At 42.2% G+C, this 24,096-nt stretch overlaps 1 protein-coding gene and 1 pseudogene across 1 annotated transcript; both read left to right on the top strand.

Moving 5' to 3' along the window:
* Nucleotides 1-6,268: 6,268 nt before the first annotated feature.
* On the top strand, nt 6,269-10,668 carry LOC105058644 (uncharacterized; annotated as a pseudogene).
* Nucleotides 10,151-23,963, top strand: LOC105058839 (uncharacterized). Its single transcript, XM_010941896.4, has 5 exons — nt 10,151-10,407; nt 10,490-10,632; nt 19,289-19,345; nt 19,431-19,495; nt 22,626-23,963. Exons 1-5 carry the CDS (start codon nt 10,151-10,153, stop codon nt 23,754-23,756), a joined length of 1,653 nt encoding a protein of 550 aa, XP_010940198.3. The 3' UTR covers nt 23,757-23,963.
* Nucleotides 23,964-24,096: the final 133 nt, after the last annotated feature.

The raw sequence follows: 24,096 nt of genomic DNA, 5'->3' as shown, positions 1-24,096 counted from the left end.
ATATATTTATCAATATATATATTATATTATATTATATATAATATAAAAATGAACATCCCTTGGTAACAGTACTTACAATGCAACTTAGCCTGCCAAGTCCGCTAATGAGGCGACGAGTACTACTCTCGTGAATCCCAAATATTCCACCCACCCATCGTCCATGGGCAAAGCATGGAGAAAGCTTTTTTTTTTTTTTTTCTTTAAATATGAAAAAAGAATGGAGAAGTCGCATGGGATCCGTCCCTCTCATTTCTCAAGTCCAATTTTATTCCCTCTGTTTCAACCCCCTCTCACTAGCGAGTCCGCGCCCATACCCATTTCTTTTTCTCTTCCGCCCCGAGGTCAAAATATACAATTATTTTTTCCTCCCCTCTTTCCCTTCCTTATAAAAACCACCCTCTAAATCCTCCCTCTCTCTCGATTGCGCTGTTTTTTTTATTCTTGTCCCTGGAGCTGGGGCATGGACAGGGAATCGGTGCTGTCCTTCCCGTGGGTGGAGGAGTTTTCCCGGGATTTCAAGGGTCGGAGGGCCGGGATCGTCAAAGCCCTCACCATCGGTGAGCTCGAATCTTCCGTTTCCCCCTTTCTTGAGGCTTTTCATTGACGAAAAGATGCCATTTCGGTTCTTTTCTGCTCTTTTGTTAAAGTCTTGGCTTGAAGCTAATGAACTAATTTGTTATTTTTCTTTTTCTTTTTCCTTTTTTTTTTTTTTTAAGATGAGACATACTAGAAAGTCAGATAATGTAGGTCTTCAAGAAAAATATTTGTTTAGCACTGTTCAATTCAATAATAAAATGCTTTATGATTTTTTTTTTTATCATTTCCTACATTCAAGTTATGGCTGCAAAATACTTTCCAGCAGCTTTTCTTAAATACACTGCATTTACACATGTTGGTGATATGGATGTAATATATGCTTTAATTTATTTTATTTGTTTCATAGGTCTGGTTCATTTGTCAGCAGTGAGCCACACTTCATCCACTTTGCAGTCCTCAATGGTTTGGTAGCTGGTAATCTATTATCGTACGTCGTTATAGTTCTTATTTCTGGTATACAAGGCTGGATGTCTGATTTTCATGGAATAGAGATAGATGCGGATACGTGACTCAGTGGTATTTTCTTATTTCTGGTATACGGTGTTAGACCTCCGTTTTTCATAGAATACAGGTGTAGACGTCTGATAGTTTCCTATGGATATTGAGGAGATTATGTCTCAGTGTTCTGGGATCAGCTTATGCTCAGAGGCTCAAGAAGGTTAACATGACCAAGGCAGGTATGATTGGATAATGATAATGGTTAGGCATATACAAAGGTATCCGAATAGGTTTTTCTTTGGATTTTGCTACGGTGCTTTAAAAGATATTTTAATTATTTTATTAATTATATATTTTTAATCGTCAGATTAAACATAGACCATTTGGATTTTGCTACGGTGTTCTAAAAAATATTTTAATTATTTTATTAATTATATATTTCTAATCGTCAGATTAAATATAGACCACTTGGATTTTAACCGATTGAAATGCTAATATGCATGACCGATGCGGTAAATATTTCAAAGATTAAGATTATATTTCAACGTTAAATTGATAGCAAGTGTCTTAATTAAATTGAATTTTATTATTAAAAAAAAAAAGCTTCTCATAGACCAAGGGCAAGGGAACTGTGGGTGCTCCGAGTGGAGGGATGGCATGGAGAAGCCGTAGACAGAGTGAAGGGGTGGCACAGAGAAGCATGGGCGGATGGAAATGGAGGAGCCACGAATGGAGGGAGGTGGATTTGTGGGTGGCGTTAGGAGGGGGTGGATGATGAGAAGTCACAGGTAGGGGAGGCAGAAGAGCCGCAAGAGAGAAGGAAGAAAGAAAAAATAATATAAAATATTATTTTTTAAAAAATAAAATATATAAAAATGATAATATATAATATCTTAAATATTTTTTATAATAAAATATTATAAAAAAGTATCATAGCAAAATTTTTTTCTTTTGATTTGAATGCCGTACTATGGGATCATCATACATAAGAGGTAAAATACTAAAGAGTTCTGGTGAGCTTGCAGGGTTGTGAGTGCTGAAATTGATGTATCATGTGTGTGGTAGTGAGAGGAAGAGTTATGATTGAACCGTGTAGGTTATATGAAGCTTCGGCATTGCTCCAAAATGCTGAACATAGCACTGACTGAGATGGTACGTTCATGTGCTTAGGAGAGCGGTGAAGGCCCAATAAAGGCATGGATGTTAGTCTTTTCTTCAAGAGTCAGCAATGTTGAGGGGAAGAATAAAGATCCAATTGAAGTTTGTAGCATGAATAAGGTGTTGGTGAAGTCTCGAAGTTGCTTGTTGATATGGTTTGATGACTGCATATATATGGGATCAAGTGCTTTCCTTGAAACAAATTATGAAATTTGGTCAGAAACTTGGAATAGCTTGCTGGCCATCGACTAAGTTGGACCTTCTGACAAGTTATCGAAGGACAGAAGTGCAATGTAGTTATATGAGAAAATAACAGCATAAAGTAATTTTTTTTGGAACCTAATGTCATGAAATTTAACGGATCTGACATTTTCTGTCAAACTTTCATAGGTTGAATTGTTATTTCTGATTGGAATAATTTCTGCATGTGGGTATGCATGGTTTGAGAGTTATAGCTGTTTTTCTCATCTTTTGATTTCCTCTTTATTTCAATTCCTCTGGATTGTTATCATGTTGTCCCATTTTTCTATTGCAATTAAGTGATGACAGATTCCAACCTTTAATTTTATGCCAGTCCAGTAAATTTTAGTTGATATTTATGATGCAGGGAGCACCTCTTTGGCTCGATTAACAGCCTGCCTACCATATATGTAGCTGTAAATGAGAAGAACATAGTGAGAACAACGGGTGCCAATCACGGCAGCAACACATCCAAGTCAAAATCTAAAGTGGTAAAGAAACTTCTGATCCTTTTGTTGAAGAGCGGATGTTCTTCTGCTCTGTTTCTGCTATCTTTTCTGTACTTTTTCTCGTCTATCCTTTGTAATTGTGTTGTAAGCTTTATATTCTAGAATATATTTGTTGGGGGTTGGTGGTGTGGTGGTTAGGCTCTAGAATAAAAATGAGAATAAGTGATTTTCATTTTTTTATTTAGATGGAGAAAATTCCGACTCCAATCATGGACTAAATCTATAGGTAAATATAGATGTTCTGATTTCTATTTCTATTAATTCTAATTACTATTCTAATTCATTCTGATTCCGATTATAATTCCAGCTACATATCAATGTAGTGGTTTTAGTAAATTCTTGATGGGCCTTGTTGGCCACAAGCCAAATACTTTCTGAGACCCTTCAATAAATTCTTGGTGGACCTTTCCGCTCCCCCCCCCCCACCTCATTTTAATCCAAAAAAAAAAAAAGCTCATGTAAGAATCTTGCTGTTTAATGTAGTATGATCTTCTATTTAGAATATATAGTAAGGCTATCCACTCATTGAAGCTGACACTACTCATTTATTTTTTCTCCTTCTAAAGTGGAGTATTGCTTTGAATCCTCTGCTCGGTTGGCAGCTTCCTTACAACTATTCCTATCATCGGGAATTGAAAAATAACATGGAGTACACATTCCCTTCGATCTATCCTATCCATCCCATTTTCACATTCATAGCTTTCAATGGGCATTTCGATATCTTTGCTCTTGATCTCGGCTCTGCCTTTTACTTCAATAAATAGAGTGAGTAGGTTTTGTTTGATCTTGACTCTATGGCTATTGTAGGTTTTTCCGGGCACTATTCATTTAATTGATCCTGAAGTTTAGAGAGTTGTCTATTCTCGAGTTTGAAGCAGGATCTACTAATTGAATCTCTTCTGCCCCTAAGCTTGTAAGGCTATCCACTAGAACAGAAAAAGAACTGTAGTTTATCTATCTTTAGCAGTAAATCATTGTGGGCCAATTCTTTTGTGGATAAATATTATGAGAAAATTGATCAACTTTTTCATTAACCAACTTACGTATATCTTCATGCTTCTTTAGATAGATAAATTATTTTTTTATGAATAGTATTTATTCATGAAATGAAAAAAAATCTTATCTATCTAAAAGAAGGCTCTTGTAGGTTTTTCTACTGGCACTACTCATTTAATTGATCCCGGAGTTTAGAGAGTTGTCTATTCTTGGGTTTGAAGCAGGATCTACTAATTGAATCTCCTCCGTCCCTAAGCTTGTAAGGCTATCCACTAGAACAGTAAAAGAACTGTAGTTTATCTATCTTTAGCAGTAAACCATTGTGGGCCAATTCTTTTGTGGATAAATATTATGAAAAAATGATCAACTTTTTCATTAACCAACTTACGTATATCTTCATACTTCTTTAGATAGATAAATTATTTTTTTATGAATAATATTTATTCATGAAATAAAAAAAAATCTTATTTATCTAAAAGATGGATTAGTTATTTTTCTATCAATTGAAAAAATAACCTTTTCATTTTTCCCAAACCCCATAATAATAATATATAATACTTCTTATATATAATATAATATTATATTATTATCGAATAATAATATTTTATTATTTAATATAACGTAATTATCATATTATTTTATGAAATATATATAATATAATATATTATAATATAATATATTATTATATATAATAAAGGGTATTGTGAGAAATATAGATGGATCTTAGCAATTTATTCAAGAAGCTAGTAACCCAAAAGAATATGGGTAACAGATTTGTGAGCTATTTTTTAATACATAAAAGAATATAAGTAAATTATTTTTATATTTAAATATTATTTATAAAATATTTATTCATAAAAATATAGATTTTTAGATAAATATTTTATCGTCAGATGAATAGATTCACAAGTATTATAAATTTTTAATTTTTTTATTATCTATCAAGTATGATGCATTTATTATAATTAGTTAATACTATAGTTATTAGAGATGTTTTAAATATAATTAGCTTTTGGTTCGTAGTTTCAAAACGATAAATAAAAGATGGTTGCACATATGACCATAAGAATATTGATGTGAGTTTTGATTCGAAAAATAGAGATGTCTTAATTATCCTCATCAACATAAAGACCTTCATGCAACTAATGATTTTTTTTTTTTCTAGCCTCCATCGTTTGTCCTGTTCCCAAAACGAGAGCCTCTGGATCTCGCAAATTGCGGCAGCCCAGGTGGCACCAACCGCCCACCTCCCGCCACACCCATTGATTGCCCACGTCAGCCCTCCAATCCATGGGCTGTTATGAAGACTACCAATCCGACGGCTACTCTTTGTTTCTTTTGGTAAGAAGGTGACTACTCTTCATCCTAGACACACCTCCTCCGATGATCTCCGGCCCACCGTTAATTCCAACTCCTCCCTTTTTGTGGGCGCCGCCGGCCCACCGTATTGCGAAGCAGCACACCTTCTTGCTTAACAGCATAGTGAAAATGACGGTCGTTATCCTTTTCCCGTTATTGTAAACAAATGTATCGGGAGTGCGAGAAAACGTTATAACGATCGTTAGGAAATTTTAATGGCGGTCACTTTGCGCCTTGATCTGCACCGCCATCGTGCGTATGGGTTAATCTCTGGGTGCTCCGCCGTGGGTGTTTGCGGGATTGAAAGAACTTGTCTGGAGGTGCCCCCAAACGGCTGTACGGATACCTGAGCAGGCAACAGGGCTCCACGTCCCGCTGTCTGCCTACACGCAAACTGTCTCTCGACACGTGTCCCTCCGACCTCGTCGCTCACTGGTGGAAGGAATCTATAAATATGCAAAAAAGCCCCCACGATCCATAAAGATATCTCCTTCTTCCCCGCGCCATACCCGCGAAAAGCTGTTCCGTCCTCTTTTCTCCATTCTCCCATTTCTTCGTCTCCTCTTCTTTTCTCCCAGACTCCTAAGGCTACTCCCCAGAGACGTTGCATTTGCTTCTTCGCCGGCTCTGAATTGCTCCGTTCCGAGGAGAAATTGAGAGAGAGGGATTCCTTTTGAGGTAGAGTATCGTCTATAGGAAGAGGATAGCGTACTTAATTAGTGATATTATGTATATCACTCTCGATAACATCACAATTTCAGCATTATATACATTCTTTCTTTTTATTCAAGATTGACCTGCATTTCTTTCTTTTTTCTAGCAAATATATTTTTCTTGAAAATATCTAGTTTGTGTGTATACATCCATCTTGTACATGAATAGATCGAAAAGAAGAAAATTTGACAGTTTTTTTTTTTTCCACAGAGGATATATAGTGTACATAAAGGAAGAGAATTAGGGTCAGGGTTTGGTTGATGGTTGTACGGATGGATGGAGGAGAAGTTGAATTTATAATATAATTGTTTGGAGAAAGGATAGGTGTATGATCTGTACAACAGCGACGGTGGCGGAGGAGGAAAGCGGGACGGCGGCGGAGCTCCGCGTCCCGGCGGAGGTAGACTGGAAGATGCTGGACAAGTCGAGGTTCTTCATCCTCGGGGCGGCGTTGTTCTCCGGCGTGTCGGCGGCCCTGTACCCGGCAGTGGTGCTGAAGACCAGACTCCAGGTGACGCACCCGCCGCCGTCGTGTCTCCGGGCGGCGGCTACGATCCTCCGGCACGAGGGGCTCCAGGGTTTCTACAAGGGTTTCGCGACGTCGCTCACCGGGACCATTCCCGCCCGGGCGCTATACATGACCGCGCTGGAGGTGACCAAGAGCACCGTCGGCACGGCCACGCTCCGGCTCGGGGTGCCCGAGCCGGCGTCGTCGGCGGCCGCCTCGGCGGCCGCGGGGGTCAGCGCGGCGGTGGCCGCCCAGGTGGTCTGGACCCCGATCGACGTCGTCAGCCAGCGCCTCATGGTCCAGGACCGCGGCGCCGCTGCGAGGTACCTCGGCGGCGTGGACGCCTTCAAGAAGATCCTCCGATCGGACGGCCCCCGCGGTCTCTACCGGGGCTTCGGCATGTCGATCCTCACCTATGCCCCCTCCAATGCCGTCTGGTGGGCGTCCTACTCCGTCTTCCAGCGGTTCATCTGGGCCGGGCTCCGCCGCCTCCACGCCGCGGAGGGCGGCGGCGAGAGGGGGTTGAGGCCGGACTATGGGACGGTGGTGGCGGTGCAGGGGGTGAGTGCGGCGGTGGCGGGTGGAGCGGCGGCGGTGGTGACGATGCCACTGGACACGATCAAGACGAGGTTGCAGGTGATGGACGGCGGAGATGGTGGTCGGGCGACGGTAGCAGGGACGGTGAAGAGGTTATTGAGGGAAGGGGGGTGGGGGGCGTGCTACAGAGGGCTGGGGCCGAGGTGGGCGTCGATGTCGATGTCGGCGACCACCATGATCACCACCTACGAGTTCTTGAAGCGGCTTTCGGCCAAGGAAAAATCCATCTGAGAGGTATGAAAATGGAAAAAAAAAAAAAAAGGAGAGAGAGTTTTTTTAATTTATAATGGTTTTTTTGTTCCTCTCTCTTCTTTTTTTCAGGTTGGGAAAAAAAAAATATCACGGATGTGATTCTGCTAGATAATGTTTCAGTAAAATCTCGTCCAATCTATGCTTTTTCTTATTATTTTTTTTTTTTGGCGAGTAATTCATTTGGAAATTCTTGGGTTGGTGAGAATGGATAAGAATGATGAAAAGTGTAATGATGATAGTTTGGATGGATACATAATTTAGGATGAGAAAAAATGGTACGATTTGAGCTACAAGTGGGTGCTTTTAAGTTTGAATATGCTGTTAATGGAGAGTGTGGGTCGGTTAGCATATTATGATTTGGAGACCTGAGAAGTGAAAAATCGACGCTTTGCATTTTGTATGCTGCGAACCTCCATGTGATCCTTTTTGTCCTCTCAAGTTAAAACAGCTTCAAGGCAAACAAAAATTAAGAAGGGGGAAGGTTTAACGGTGAGAGAGAGCTGGTGGAGGAAAGGAAAGGACATGAATTTTTGGGTTGCCTCTGCTAGCTTTTTGGATCTACCAGAATTACTTGCTGTGACCAATGATAATTATAAAGTATGATTTATATTAGTTGTTCAAAAGTGGTGGATGAAACAAACAACCGGGTGCTGCATGGCATTATTTTTGTTTTTTATTTTAGAAATAGAGAATAAAAATTTATTTTTTATGTTTTAATTTTTTAAAAATATAGATATATATGGCATAGTTAATTATTTTTTAAAATATAAGTATGGTAGCGGTGGTATGGCTGAAATCATATTGTATATGCATCAACTACTAACATATCCATATTCATATCCATAATTATTTTCTTCGGGAATATGGATATGGATATTAGATTGATGCAAAAATTTTTTTTTGTATTTGTTCAAAAAGAATATATGTACAACTTAAATATTAAAAGTATGGATATCAATATAGATATAATTTAAAAAATTAAATTTTATGATTATGAAATTAAAAATATTATTAAATGAGTGATCAATCAGGTTAATAATATATTAATATGATCATTTATTTTTTAAAAAATTAATAGTATTATATAAAATTAAATAAATTATAAATAGAATTAAAAATTTAGATATAGATTGGATAGCTGTTTTTCATATTGATAATTATTTTTTTTTCAAATATAGATATGAATAAAAATATTAGTCAAATAGTAGAGTTTTTATCCATATCCGGAATTCGGATAGTTTTAGATATATATATAAAAAAAAAAATCTAGATGGATATTATTCAATCTACTTTCATTTATAAATGGTGGCAATGGTGATAGTAATAAGGATAAAAGCAATGATGGCTATGACGGTATTGATAGTGGGGATGATAACGGAGTTGCAAAAATATGTGATAGTGACGGTGATGCAGCAATGATAATGAGATGGATAATATAATGGAGACGATATTGTTGTGACCAATGACAATTATAAAGTATGATTTATATTAGTTGTTCAAAAGTAACGGATGAAACAAACAACTGGGTGCTGCATGGCATTATTTTTGTTTTTTATTTTAGAAATAGAGAATAAAAATTTTATTTTTTTTATTTTTTAATTTTTTAAAATATAAATATATATGTATAGTTAATTATTTTTTAAAATATAAATATGATAGTGGTGGTATGGTCGAAATCATATTGAATATGCATCAACTACTAACTTATCCATATCCATATTTATTTTGTTTGACGAATATGGATATGGACATTAGTTCGATGCAATTTTTTTTTTTTGTATTTGTTCAAATATATATATATATATATATATATATATATATATATATATACAAATCAAATATTGAAAGTATGGATATTAATACAGGTGTAATTTAAAAAATTAAATTTTATGATCATGAAATCAAAGATATTATTAAATGATTGATAAATCAGGTTAATAATATATTAATATGATCATTTATTTTTTTTAAATTCATGAGTATTATATAAAATTAAATAAGATTAAAAATAAAATTAAAAATTTAGATATAGATCGGATAGATGTTATTCATATCGATATCTATTTTTTTTTTCAATACGGATACGAATAAGAATATTAGTCAAATAGTAGAGTTTTTATCCATATTCGAAATCCAGATAGTTTTAGACATTAAAAAAAAAAAGATTTGGATGGATATTATTCGATCCATTCTTATTTATAAATGGTGGCAATGGTGATAGTAATAAGGATAAAAGCAATGATGGCTATGATGGTATTAGCAGTGGGGATGATGATGGAGTTGCAAAAATATGGTGATATTGATGGTGATGGCAGTGATAATAATGAGATGGATGATAAAATGGAGACATTGTTGTAGCAAAGAGATTAATAAATTGTAACACTAAGCAATGGCAGCAATGGCAGTGGTAGAGATGGTGGTTGTGATGCAAAGATAATATTGTTGGGGTGGTGGTGGGTGGTTGTTGATAGGGTTTCAATACGGTAATTGTGCAAAGACAATGGTATTAGTCTCTATATTTTTATTTTCAAAAATAAAGTAATGAATAAAAGTTAGGATGTGGCAATTTGTTCACAGGTTTATCAGTGAAGCTGCCGCTAAGCCTCCGGAGAGTCCGCAAATAGATCCAATGGCTCGTCGAATTATATGCTGCTTCAGCCAGTTGAGGCGAATACAATTTACAGGAGCTGAAGGATCCATCCACCATCACTCTCATTTATAATTTAGTTGAGACGAAATCCAACTTCCTCCACGGAGCCCCCGGAATTGAGGTACCAAGCAAATGGAAGGCTGGGATACATACGTAGTTCCGAAATGCGGCAAATTCCAGTTGCGTGGCTGCGGAGATTGGCCACGGGGAAGTGATTCTGAAAGCTCCATGATGGAGGGACTGTTTCCACGTCAGCGAAGGAAGTTTTCAGTCCATCCACTTTGGGTCGGGTATGGTAGCGGTGGGGGCAACGATGTGTCCTTTGGGAGTGGCATTATCTTGTTCTGTGGCCCCCATTTTGTTGCGAGCCGTTGGAATCAAAGGACAAGGTGTCCCACCAGTCCATCTAAAGTCTACGGGTGGTATCCCCTTTTCAAATCTAGGGCTTTTCTTTGTTCCCTTCAATTATAGAGTGGGCTGGGGACGTCCATCCAACCGGCGGCCGGCCGCCCACGGATGGCTCTACGTGGTGTTTGGATGCGGAATGGCGACCATGGTTTGTCTGCAACCTTTCATTAGGTGGGATATGTGCCGCCATTTTGGCGAGACCAGATGTAATATTGGTATTAGATAATTGGATTGAAGTATGACAGAGGTGAGTTATGGATATTTTGGAACTGATCTGATCACGAGAGGTATGTAATTTTTATAGAGTAAATTATATAAATTTTTCTTAAAATTAGAGATAAATTATGTTTATATCTAATAGTTTGAAAAATATATATTCATCTTCTTGAGCTTTATTTTTATCCAACATTTTAGCTCATAACTTCATAGAACATTAATCAAATCATTGATCTTAAATATAATCAAATGCCACGTGAGAAAATCTTTAAAAATGATCAATATAATCTTAGGTGATATAACAACCATCCAAACACATAAGAAAAAATATATATTTTTTTTCCATCCAAAAATAATTTCAATTTTTTTTTACATGAGGTAATCGGTTCCACTAATGCTGTTAATTTGACTGAGTATAATGAATAGATTCTACAAATTATTAGATGTAAATGTAATAAATATAAATTTTAAAAGATTTTTATATTCTACTCTTGTTATTTAGTTGAAGAGGGGCTCTATTATTGAGAGAGAATGTGTACTTGGTGGTCCCATGTGATGCTACATGACACGTATCTTTGCTTGCAAGACCATAAGTCAAGACTGATGGAGAAAATCCACACAAAAAGAAATTAGTGTTTAATTTTTTGTCGGTCCTTTTTGAACTGCTGCTATGTAAGTTTATAGGCCTTGAAATAATTAAAAAGTTATGGAAACACCCGGCAATATTTTTATTAGTTATATTTAGATCAAACTATGCTTTTACTCCCTCGATTTTACGTAAGTTCCATTCAGACATTTTCTAATTTAAATAGTTTTAGTCAGCTCTCTCAAGTTACTTGAATGAATGATCCAGTATCATTCTTCCATCCATCTCCAGCAACATAGTTTGGAGGAATTGTATCATATATCTATCACATGATGTTCTTCTAACCTTTTGGGATCAAATATGTTAGCAGAATTTGTTTGGAGTGAAAGCCTTTGACACCAAGCGAACTTGAAATCACATGACCTTGATGATTGTCTCACACAATAGAGAAACAAGAGTCAAGAAGGTTAGATAGAGAAGCCAACAGAGGGAGATATTGGGTGAGAGATGGGGACAGAATGGCAGAAGGAATCAAGCGATTATGATACCATTGGAAGGAACCCCAACTACTGGGTAGAGCCACTTCAGTTCTTGCCAGAAATATTTATGGAAGGTGAAGCATGATTGATGTCAGAGGGAAGCAGTATTATGACACCTTTTGGGAATGGAAGATGGATCTGCTCTGGCACTTTGTTAGCACTACAGCTTATCCAGCCATCTCTTGGAGCCATGATGCAGTGCTTCAAGTGGAAGGTGTTGCGGTCAATTCTCTCGTCGCTGATCATCGGAGAACAAGTGCCTGCAAAAAAAAAAGTCCACACTGATCGAAGACGGCTCCGGCGGAGACCCTCCGACGGTCAAGTCAGAGAGGAGACTGGGCAACAGTGAAATAAAGACAGAGCTCAATCGAGAGAGAGAGAGAGGGGGGAGCAAGCCTGTGGTTTTTCAAGGGTGTCCCTGCACTGTTGCCTTCCCCGATATTTATAGTGGAGCGTGGTATGGCGCCGTCATTAATGACGCGGACAATTGAGGAATTGTCAACTCACTGTAGACTGTCAGAGTCGCCGTGAAAGTATCACATCGCCGTGGGGCTGTCCAATCGCTAGGGTTGACAATGCCCTAGGTGGGATAATGCCCCTAGGCGGCAGTGCCGCATGCCGTTGTCAGGACTGACAGGCTCTGGCGGCTGTACGGCGATCGGAGGAGTCGACCGACCCTAGGTCGGTGGCCAGCTGTGTGGCGCCGGGTGGAGATTCGGGCCCCTCCGATGGTCAGCCGGGCATGTTGCGAGAGTCGGCCATCAGACTTCCTGGTTCAGTCGATCGGAAGAGTGGAAAAGGTCTGTCCGACCGACATATCCTCCGTCGGTAAAGGGCCGTTAATCGGTCGGTGATGACGTTCGGTCGATCGGTCGGTCGGCCAGTCGGTCGGTCGGTCGGTCGGTCGGTCGGCCAGTCGGTAGGCCGGTCGGTCCGATTATAAGTCGGCACGAGCGGGGTCGGTCGGGGTCGTCCGTCGGAGTCGTCCGTCGGGGTCGTCGGTCGGAGTCGTCCGTCGGGGTCGTCCGTCGGAGTCGTCCGTCAGAGTCGGTCGGGGTCGTCCGTCGGGGTCGTCGGTCGGAGTCGGTCGGGGTCGGGGTCGTCCGTCGGGGTCGTCGGTCGGAGTCGTCCGTCGGGGTCGTCCGTCGGAGTCGTCTGTCGGAGTCGATCGGGGTCGTCCGTCGGGGTCGTCGGTCGGAGTCGGTCGGGGTCGGGGTCGTCCGTCGGGGTCGTCGGTCGGAGTCGGTCGGGGTCGGGGTCGGGGTCGTCCGTCGGGGTCGTCGGTCGGTATATCCCAACAGTTGCCCCCCCCACTCCTGAGCCCGATGTCGTGTTGGCTCGCATGAACATGTGGGCGACGGCTTCGGACGAAAGGAGTGGTTTTCTGTCTTTTCTTGCCCCGACTCTGGCGATCACATCAACGAACGATCCAATATCGGTCGTCTCGACTGTAGGTCGAGCATGCACGTCGGGTCGGAGGTCGGCCAACCTCCGAACGTTGCTCGTCGACACGATCATTCCACAGAATCTGATAGTCGAGTAGCATCCGACGTATTCGGATAGGATAACGATGGCAAGTCGAATATCCATTGTCCGGCCCTTGGTCGGACGTATGCGTCGGGATGTATGATAAACGGTGGCAAGCCGAATATCCTTCGATCGATCGTGACCAGATCGGTATGTCGCGAATACGACTGCGGTCGTCTTGGCGTTTTGCCTTTCTTAGTCGAAGCTAAGTCGCAAGTTAGCCAGCCGCATTAGTCGAAGCCCTTTGCCTTCAGAGGTGGGGGCCGTCGTAGATATTCCACTCCTTCGATCTCCGTCGTAGAATCCGATATGTCCTCGATGATCGAGACATAGATTGAGCAATTGGTTCGGCGATTCATCGATCAGGCCGACGACGGAGTCATAGATTCGGCGATCGGCAATCGAGCCATGTTGGTCGGGGCCTTTCGCCTTCAAAGGCTGAGACCGTCGATTTGACGATCGGTGATCGAGCCGTTGATTCGGCGATCGATGATCGAGTCATGTTGGTCGGGGCCTTTTGCCTTCAGAGGCCGAGGCCGTCGGTTCGGCGATCGGTGATCGAGCCGTTGATTCGGCGATCGACGATCGGCCGTGTTGGTCGGGGCCTTTTGCCTTCAGAGGCCGAGGCCGTCGGTTTGACGATCGATGATCGAGTCATGTTGGTCGGGGCCTTTTGCCTTCAGAGGCCAAGGCCGTCGGTTCGGCGATCGGTGATCGAGCCGTTGATTCGGCGATCGACGATCGACCGTGTTGGTCGGGGCCTTTTGCCTTCAGAGGCCGAGGCTGTCGGTTTGACGATCGATGATCGAGTCATGTTGGTCGGGGCCTTTTGCCTTCAGAGGCCGAGGCCGTCGGTTCGGTGATCGGTGATCGAGCCGTTGATTCGGCGATCGACGATCGGCCGTGTTGGTCGGGGCCTTTTGCCTTCAGAGGCCGAGGCCGTCGATTTCGGCGATCGGTGATCGAGCCGTTGATTCGGCGATCGACGATCGACCATGTTGGTCGGGGCCTTTTGCCTTCAGAGGCCGAGGCCATCGGTTCGGCGATCGGTGATCGAGCCGTTGATTCGGCGATCGACGATCGACCGTGTTGGTCGGAGCCTTTTGCCTTCAGAGGCCGAGGCCGTCGTAGATTCTCCACTCCTTCGATCTCTATCAGGATCTGCGCACGAGGAGCGGGGAGAGGGGTGTAGGAGTCATACCTGCGATGCGTCGGTCTCGGACTCCATTGTCGGGGCAAGACCCATCTATCGGTGGAGGGCCTGCTGGGTTCAGCATGGGCCCGACCTTTCTTCCATTTTTCCTTTCGGCCCGTGCCTTAAGTCAGGCACCGGTCGGAAGCTCCTTCGTCCGCGCGCATGTACTTGTACGCGCGCTCCAGCAGTTCGGCGTATGTTCAGGGGAGGGTTTTGTCCAGGGAGTAGGTGAACCAGGATATCCTTAGCCCCCGTTTCATGGCCGAGATGGCCATGTCTCCATTGAGATCCCGGACCTCAAGCGTGGCCACGTTGAATCGCGTCACGAAGTATCGTAGAGTCTCATTTTCTTTCTGCTTGAGGGAGAAAAGACTGTCCGAGGTTCGTGGCGGCTTCCGACTGGTGCTGAAATGGACCACGAAGGAATGCTCGAGCTGCCCGAAGGAGTGGATACTTCCCGATCGAAGACCGGAGTACCAAGCCCTGGCAGCTTTGCGGAGTGTGGCGGGAAGCCGATGCAAAAGAGAGCGTTGGTTGCCCCCTGAATCGTCATGAGAGCTTTGTAGCTTTTCAGATGGTCGATTGGGTCGGTGGAGCCGTCGTAAGACTCCACGTGCGGCATCTTGAACCGACTGGAGATCGGTTCGTCGAGGATGAGTCGGGAGAGAGGTTGGGTGGTCTGGAAGTCAACGTCGTTTGAGGACTTCTGCCCGTCCACCTGCAGCTGCGCGAGCCGATGGTCGATTTTCTCGAACCTGCGTTCGTAGTCGTCTGTCCGTCGGTGCTGGGAGACCCCAGGAGTGGAGTCTCCGGAAGATTCCGAGAGGGAGGCGGACGGCGTTCGCGGTCGCTTCTCCTTCCTCGTCCGTTCCAGCAGGGAAGGAGAGAGCTGCTGGGACTGTCGGGCGTCGCGCCGTGGTCGTCCCTCCTCCTCTCCGTGGGAGCGCTGTTGCGGGCGCTCGCGCGGAGGCGACGGGGATCGGCGCGGGCATCGGCGGCTGCTCCTGGAGGGCATCGGATGGGCCGTCGGTTGTTGCTGGAGGCTCTTGACCGCATCCGTTAGCACGGTCAGCTGCCGTACGATGGTCGCGATCTGCGCCTCCGTGGTCACCGCGGGGTGTGGAGAGCTGGGCTCCGCCGCTGAGGGTGGCGGGGAGGCCTCTTCCCGACGGGAAGAGCGCCTCGCCGACCCAGTGACCCTCGATCGTTTGGCTCTTGTCTTCGTCATCGTTCCCCCTACCTGGCGCGCCAATCTGTTGCGGCCAATCCCCTCGTCGCCTGATCGTCGGAGAACGAGTGCCTGCAAAAAAGGAAGTCCACACTGACCGGAGGCGGCTCCGGCGGGGACCCTCCGACGGTCAAGTCAGAGAGGAGACTGGGCAACAGTGAAATGAAGACAGAGAGCTCAATCGAGAGAGAGAGAGAGGGGGGAGCAAGCCTGTGGTTTTTCAAGGGGTGTCCCTGCACTGTTGCCTTCCCCGATATTTATAGTGGAGCGTGGTATGGCGCCGTCATTAATGGCGCGGACAATTGAGGAATTGTCAATTCACTGTAGACTGTCAGAGTCGTCGTGAAAGTATCACATCGCCGTGGGACTGTCCAATCGCTAGGGTTGACAATGCCCTAGGTGGGATAATGCCCCTAGACGGCAGTGCCGCTTGCCGTTGTCAGGACTGACAGGCTCTGGCGGCTGTACGGCGATCGGAGGAGTCGACCGACCCTAGGTCGGTGGCCAGCTGTGTGCGTCGGGTGGAGATTCGGGCCCCTCCGATGGTCAGCCGGGCATGTTGCGAGAGTCGGCCATCAGACTTCCTGGTTCAGTCGGTCGGAAGAGTGGAAAAGGTCTGTCCGACCGACATATCCTCCGTCGGTAAAGGGCCGTTAATCGGTCGGTGATGGCGTTCGGTCGATCGGTCGGTCGGTCGGCCAGTCGGTCGGTCGGTCGCCAGTCGGTCGGTCGGTCGATCGGTCGGCCAGTCGGTAGGCCGGTCGGTCCGATTATAAGTCGGCACGAGCGGGGTCGGTCGGGGTCGTCCGTCGGAGTCGTCCGTCGGGTCATCGGTCGGAGTCGTCCGTCGGAGTCGTCCGTCGGAGTCGTCCGTCGGAGTCGATCGGGGTCGGGGTCGTCCGTCGGGGTCGTCGATCGGAGTCGGTCGGGTCGAGGTCGTCCGTCGGGGTCGTCCGTCGGAGTCGTCCATCGGAGTCGTCCGTCGGAGTCGTCCGTCGGAGTCGGTCGGGGTCGTCCGTCGGGGTCGTCGGTCGGAGTCGGTCGGGTCGGGGTCGGGGTCGTCCGTCGGGATCGTCGGTCGGAGTCGGTCGGGGTCGGGATCGGGATCGTCGGTCGGTATATCCCAACAGAAGGTTTTGATGGTAGTGGAACCATGCACATGATTGAGGGGCCAGCCTTGACACTTCCAAGGGCACAGCCACTAGTGTGCACCACAGAGCCATGCTTGAATCCATTGCCATTTTCATCAAAAATTTATTGTCGGCTTTACGAAATTGAACTAATCTTGATCGGCAACACCAGCTTTGCAATTTTGATTAGTTAAGCATGTTTTAAGCTTTTAACAAAATTTAGTCATTATAAGAAATTATGAGTGTACATAATTTAGAAGACAATTCCATTTGATCGCATGGAATAGAACAACCTAAAAATTTGAAGAACAAACTATATCTACATATGGTTAACCTCAAGTTCAGAAATAATATAATTCACTTGCTTAGAATAAACAACAATATAATTCAATAAAATGGTGCTTCTATCTTGCTCATATATCGAAATCAGAGTGAAAAAAAAAAAAAACATCTAATGATAGAAGCTACATTGCAGTAGGACCTTTAGAGAAGAGCCAACAATCTTGTCATATAGTTTATGTTGGCTATTCTTAACCAAACTCATAGCCAGCAACAGCTGAACTTGATGATGGCAATATACAAAGAACTCAAGAAAAATCATCATAGTATTCCTGATTTTTTTTTCTCCACCTTTACCAAAACCTTATCTCAATTTTATTTGTGAATGAATCAGTCAAAATTATTCATAATTTATTATTATTTAGAAATTATGACTTATAATTGACTATTTATTTATGATTAATTTGATCTAATTTTACATATAGTAAAATAATGACCGTGTCTTATATTGGATTCATCACTCCATCCAACCTAAACAAGCAAAGCTCGCACCTCACTGTTATAGTATTAGGCTTGTTTGACCAGCCAAGGGCAGTGTGGATGATTTGGTCTCCTATATCCGTTTGTTAGATGAGCAACAATCTCATGTCTTGCTCTATCTGACCTTCTATTTGAATCTAGTCATTTTGCCTTAATATAATTATGATGACTTATATATTTTGCAATTTGCAAGTGGCTAAATTGCAAAGAATTGCCTTTGACTGTCGACTACTCCAATTTGACTTGTATCCAAGTTCAAAGGCATGAAACCAATCTTGATTCAGTTTAGTGTTCGGTAGATTTCATTTTATTAGAGACATAGGTATTTTGCTCACCTCTTGGTGATCCAGAGCCTTCTCTAAGTTTATTATTGTATACTTCTAAAAAGGAGATATGTTAAGTGGATTGAAAGGGTAAATATCCATTGCGGCATAAACTAATCAGAAGCAGCATGCCTTTCCCATTACTTGGAGTCATCTTCACAGCCTGCCGTCCATGTGTTACTACTACATTCCATTTCCAAAATAAATTGTCTTAAGTCATTCTATATTGATTTATCCTTATCTAATAATATGAAATTTTATGCGTGAAAGCTTGCAAAAGATTAATTAGGTTCATAAGCTAACTGATAACACATGACTGAGAGTATAAGAAGAATAATTACTCATTACACTCATTTCTTGTTCATTATGGTTGCAAGATGGGAGAATGCATCGATGGAATAAAATGCATACATAGTTTTCATATGAAAGGATAATTACGATATAATAATGGAAATTGTTGCTAGTGTGATTGGTATTTAATTTGTAATTTTCTTGCTCCTGTTTAGACTAGAATTACAGCAATCCAAATTGGCCACACTTGACTCCTACCAACTGCCCAGTCTTTAGTCTTTAGGCAGGCCTCACAACATATTTCTGGTCTGTCAGGCCAAGCTTCAGCTTCAAATTTGAGGCCGGAGGGTGAACCCAAAAGCTTGAACTTATTATTTTTTATTGGAATTTAACATAGTGGCCTGGCCTGAAGTCTGAACAAAGCCAAACCTGGCCAACACCCAAGTTTAACCCACGGTCTACTGCGCTGCACTTGGCCATGCTTAGCGTAAGCCATTTGAGACATTAGGAAACTCCCTTGGGTTAATTACTGCTTGGATATAAAGCTCTTATTAATTAGATGAATTACTAGGCGATAGAGCTTGGTTTACTAACAATAACTATATTAAACCCCTTAAGACATTACCATGGAAAGCATAGATCTCATTAGCTACAGACTGGAGTGGGCAAAAGCCCATGTTGATGCGTGGTATAAATTTGTTTTGAAGAGCTAGCATAAACTATCTGTATCTATTGCTAAGAGAATTGGACTTGTATCACTAGCGAGAGACTCTTTTTCTGGGATAAAACAAATTTTATTTTTTTTCCTTTTTTGTTACCCTTTTTTTTTTTGTAATATTTGATGATTGAAAACCAGACACCTACCAAAAAAATTAGACACCTACCAAAACAAATTTAGAGAATCATAGATCTGGTCAGCCTTGACGGTGTAAGCCTGCTGTATTTGACAAACGAATCTGCACGAGCGTCAGCTTTTCCAGATGCATGACATTGCCGAATCTCATGCAGTTTGGCAGCTCGCTTTGAAGGTATTGGCAATTCGTCACAAATGCCTGCATTCTCCGAGTAATGACCTTATCTTGCTCAACAACTTTGAAGTAAGATGAGGCAGTATTACATATTTTCGTCCAATGGCCAACAACTTTTGCAGCATTCAAACGGGCAATTCCTGATGGGCAAGATTCTTGGTTCAGTTTAGCTCCGCAGCGAACCATGGTAAATTTGGCTGTTCAGCTCAAAACAGGCATAAGTTTGAGCAAATTTTTTTAGAGAAAAGGAATTGGTGCAATTTAGCATGGTTCAATGTGATCGAATCAGTTATTGTTCAAAAACATTTTTAACAATCCGACACTGTTTCATTGTGTTTGGTATTTGAATTTCACTGACCATAGTTAATTTATATCACACGTCTAGCCACTGGGCTCTTATGATAGTAGGTCATGGTGCGCTAAGAGCCTAAGAACAACAAAGGAACATGAATCAGAAATCTCCCTGTTGAGGTGAGACCATCAAAATTTTTTCCAAATCTAATTACATTGGGCTCGTCTCAAGCTATTATTTTGAAAGCTCTTGTAGGAAATAATTATGATGTTTGATGTTCGTACTCATGTCCTTGATGAAGAATCTTTCCATATATAATGTTACATCTCTGTTAAGAGTTGAGATAGGTGACTAGTTTTGTAATATCCATTTCAGAAAATTATGAATGCTATCCATCACTCCTCTTTTCGTGCCTTGGTTTGGTCTTCTGCAATGATATTTCTTTTACTGTTTTTCCCTCTCTTTTGGTACAGTGAGTGGAATGCTCAGTTCCATTCCCCAACTTTATATGCATGGATATGGTGGACCACAAAGGATGGAAATAAAGATCAAATGCAATGCTATATGAGTTCTGTTTACCCATGTGGGATGGTTGATTGAGTCTTAGTAGGGCCAAAGAGGCTCCTATAAAACTAAGTAGTTGCTGAGAATAGTCTGTGAAAGATCTCTAGAGTACTGCAGATCCTTCGTAGACCAAGTTGTAGAAAGTTGATACAATTGGAGTAGGTGGCAATTTTTAATTCAGGTTGATCTTAAATGGAAAAAAAATCTTACATAAATTGTCTATTAGAATGGTGCAGTGTAGATAATTGTCAACCATAAGCTAATTTTTTGAAATATATAATGGACTTTGCGATTCAGAAATGCCATCATATGTTCACTGATACACTTAAAAGTTACCATAAAGTATTGAGGTCTCCAAGTTTAGAGTATGTTTTCTTTTTGATAAAAAAGTTTAGAGTATGTTCACTGATCGAGCAGACAGCCATATTAAACTCTGCCAAGAATGTGGTTGTAGCAAATTATGAAGGATCCACTCTCAGATCTTTAATACCATGTGAAGAATGGAAGCATGGTGATGAAAATGGTAGGACAAAATAAAATATTTTTGCAGGTTATGAACTGTGAAGAGCCTGAATGGATCCAGTCAGGATCGTCATACATAATATGTCCAAGAAAGTGTTATCTGACTCCAAATCTAAGCACTTTACAGTGGAATCATATAATATCTACCCTCATAATTTCATTACTATCATAATCTATTACAAGTGCTACAAGGCCTGGCCGACATCAAATTTTATCAAGAAAGAAAGAGCAGTGGTCACAGTGGATTGACCGCAAAGAGTATGATTCACAAAATCCATATGCCATATGGACACTTGGCCCATTTCTGGGTCATTTGAAGGCTCGACATTTATTAGGCTGCAGTCTAGATTGGTCGGTGAATGATCTCGGAAGAAGACTTTGTCGAATTTATGTTTTTAAAACCACTTTAATTATTATAATAACATTTTGTAAAATGCAGGTATTTTCCTAATTATATATCAATTTAGGTTTTGAAATCAAAAATTAAGTCCTTATTTTGCATTAAATTGGTAATTCATAAAATTCATGATCAGAAGACTGATAAAACCACACGTTTGGACCTCATCTTCTTTCCTCTTGTAAACTAGACTTTGGTGGAAGTCCAATGTGAAACCTAATTAAAATTTGGGACTTGGAACCTCAAGCCAGTGATGATGAATGAGTCAAGATTTTGAGTTGTGAGCCCAACCTCACCAAACTTTTTTGTCACTCCGGCTGCGCAGAGCATGGCAACATATATAATTAATTCTGTTGTTGCCAGAACCAAGAGAGAGTGTAGAAAGTCAGCTGGGAAAAGAATCATTCTCCAAGCAAATGAGGGGAACCCCATTAATTATTTCACCCAGACCATCCATCTACGAGTGTTTTAATGTAAAAGGTAGGGCTGAGTAAGTCCATCCAATTTGATTTAATAAATATTAATTTCGATCGATTAAAAAATATAAATCGAATAAAATTAAATTAAAATTTATAAAAAATTAATTATTTACAATCGAATTCGATTTCTACATTTTTAATTCGTATGAATTTGAATCCAACCGACGTAGTATTTCATAAACTCATTTTCATTTTGGGACGGCATACTTCCATACTTCATTCTAAAAAATACTCCATCACTTATTTGAATTCATAAAAATATTAATATTGAATTGTTGATAAAAATACATCGATTTGAGATAATTCTAAAGTGAAAGCTTTCAAATGTAGTTACTTTCATATGAGTAAACTCTCTTTTTTTCTGTTTTATTTTATACAGATTCAAAAATAAATTTATAATTTATAATTTAAATTTTTTATATTAAATTGATAAAAAAAATTTAAGTCGATCAATATTGGACTTAAAATCAACATTGGATCAATATTGAAGTTCAAACTGGCACAGTCTATCCGAATCCATTACAAATTATTCACTTCGATTTCAAACGATTTATATACGATAAAAGATAGACAACAGATTGAATTTTTTTCAATCCTATTGTATTGGAGAGATATTTTTTTTTTTACAATCCGATCAAATTCGATCCATATTAGTCCTAACAAAAACCACAGCCTCCAAAGATATGCATGAAATCCACCATAGTATTCCACACCCTCCGCGCTCCCACTCTCCCCACATCACATTCTGACCAAGGTCATGGGCGATGCCACAGGTAGGAAGGAATAATTCCACTTTCCAGCCTTTACGATAAAAGTCCAAATAGCATAGCCCATGCGCATTCCGCCCCTCTCTATCTCCCTCACAATTAAAACCCCCCACCACCCCCTCTCTCTCTCTCTCTCTCTCTCTCTCTCTCTCTCTCTCACAATTACACTACTTGATGCCCCTCTTCATGTGTCCTTGCTCTACTTCATAACGAGGCCCCACACCTACAGAAAGCCCCATAGCGGGGCTATCCCTGCCACCAAAGGTGACCACAAGGCCTTTGTTCACCTATATTAGGAGACCCAAGACGGTCTCTTGGTTTACTCACGCAGCAAGCATGGGTCATTTGGGCTCGTTCTTGTTGCACTCTTCCTAGTACTCCTCTTTCCCTCGTCTTCCCTGGGGAAATTAGGCCACCATCCCCCTCCATGGCCTCTACCGTTTTGGCCGCCCAACCACCATATTTTACCACCAGCAGCACCACCTTACGCTTATAGTCCACCAGAATCTCCAAAGACACCACCACATAGATACAAGTCTCCACCACCACCACCGGAGTACAAGCCACCCGTATACAAGCCTCTACCACCGTCACCACCACCTAAATGCGAGTCACCACCACCTCACAAGTCTCCGCCGCTGCCTCCCAAGCCATACAAGCCTCCAACAGCGCCATCTCCAATGTACAAGTCACCACCACCAAAATATAAGCCTTTGCCACCAAAGGCACACAAGTCTCCACCACCACCAAAGTATAAGCCTTTGCCTCCAAAGCCATATAAGCCACCACCACCAAAATATAAACCTTCACCGCCGAAGCCATACAAGTCTCCACTACCTCCAAATTACAAGCCACCACTACCGCCACCTCCCAAACATAAACCTTCACCAATGAAATCGTGCAAGCCTCCACCGTTGCCCCCTCCAAAATACAAGCCGCCAGCACCATATAAACCTCTGCCACCCAAGACGTCCAAGCCTCCACCACCAAAATACAAACCTCTGCCACCCAAGGCATACAAGCCTCCAACATCGCCGCCTCCAAAACACCAGGCACCACCAACACCACCAAAATATAAACCTTCACCATTGAGACCATCACCACCAAAATATAAACCTCTGCCACCAAAACCTTACAAGCCTCCACCACCCCCACTTCCAAAACACAAGCCACCCCTACCACCATCACCAGTATTCAAGCCTCGACCACCACCTAAACATGGATGCGAGTCACCACCACCATCTCCACCACCCAAGCACAAGCCTCCGCCACCTGCACATAAGGCCCCGGCGCCACCACACAAGCCTGGCTACGAGCCGCCTCCACCACCATATGAACCATACCCTGTTTACAATTATATTTCGCCGCCGCCACCGCACCATCATCAAACAGGAGTCCACGCGAGTGACCTGGAACTCGCACGATGAAGGGATTCTTCTTCATGGGCATTCTAGCAAGCAGCAATATGATCTAGTATTAAGCTCCCTCTTCCACGCTAGTGCCATCTCGAGACATCTAGTAATGTTGAAGTCCACTTACGAAGCATGTAACCAGATCTTTTGATCATTATGTATGGCATAAGTTAAGAATATATGATGAAATGTAGCGTTTGGAACAAGACACATTTATTTTCAGATTGTGACGAATCTATATGACCAAGCTTAGAACAAGATATCTTCTTAACCGTTCACATGCTACAACATGCTACAAGAGAACAAACAAAATGAAAGCAATAAATAGCCTACAAATCCTACACGAATTCAGCCC

Source organism: Elaeis guineensis, chromosome 15 (assembly GCF_000442705.2).
Source record: "Elaeis guineensis isolate ETL-2024a chromosome 15, EG11, whole genome shotgun sequence".
Lineage (NCBI taxonomy): Eukaryota > Viridiplantae > Streptophyta > Magnoliopsida > Arecales > Arecaceae > Elaeis > Elaeis guineensis.
This window is presented reverse-complemented; position numbering and strand designations above follow the sequence as displayed.

What these genes read in the sequence shown, in the direction of transcription:
- LOC105058839 (XM_010941896.4), top strand. Translation starts at nt 10,151, where the DNA reads ATGGAAGGCTGGGATACATACGTAGTTCCGAAATGCGGCAAATTCCAG. An exon ending in CCATTTTGGCGAGACCAGAT is followed by an intron (nt 10,633 to 19,288) that starts GTAATATTGGTA and finishes AATCTCATGCAG; the next exon opens with TTTGGCAGCTCGCTTTGAAG. An exon ending in CAAATGCCTGCATTCTCCGA is followed by an intron (nt 19,346 to 19,430) that starts GTAATGACCTTA and finishes CAACTTTTGCAG; the next exon opens with CATTCAAACGGGCAATTCCT.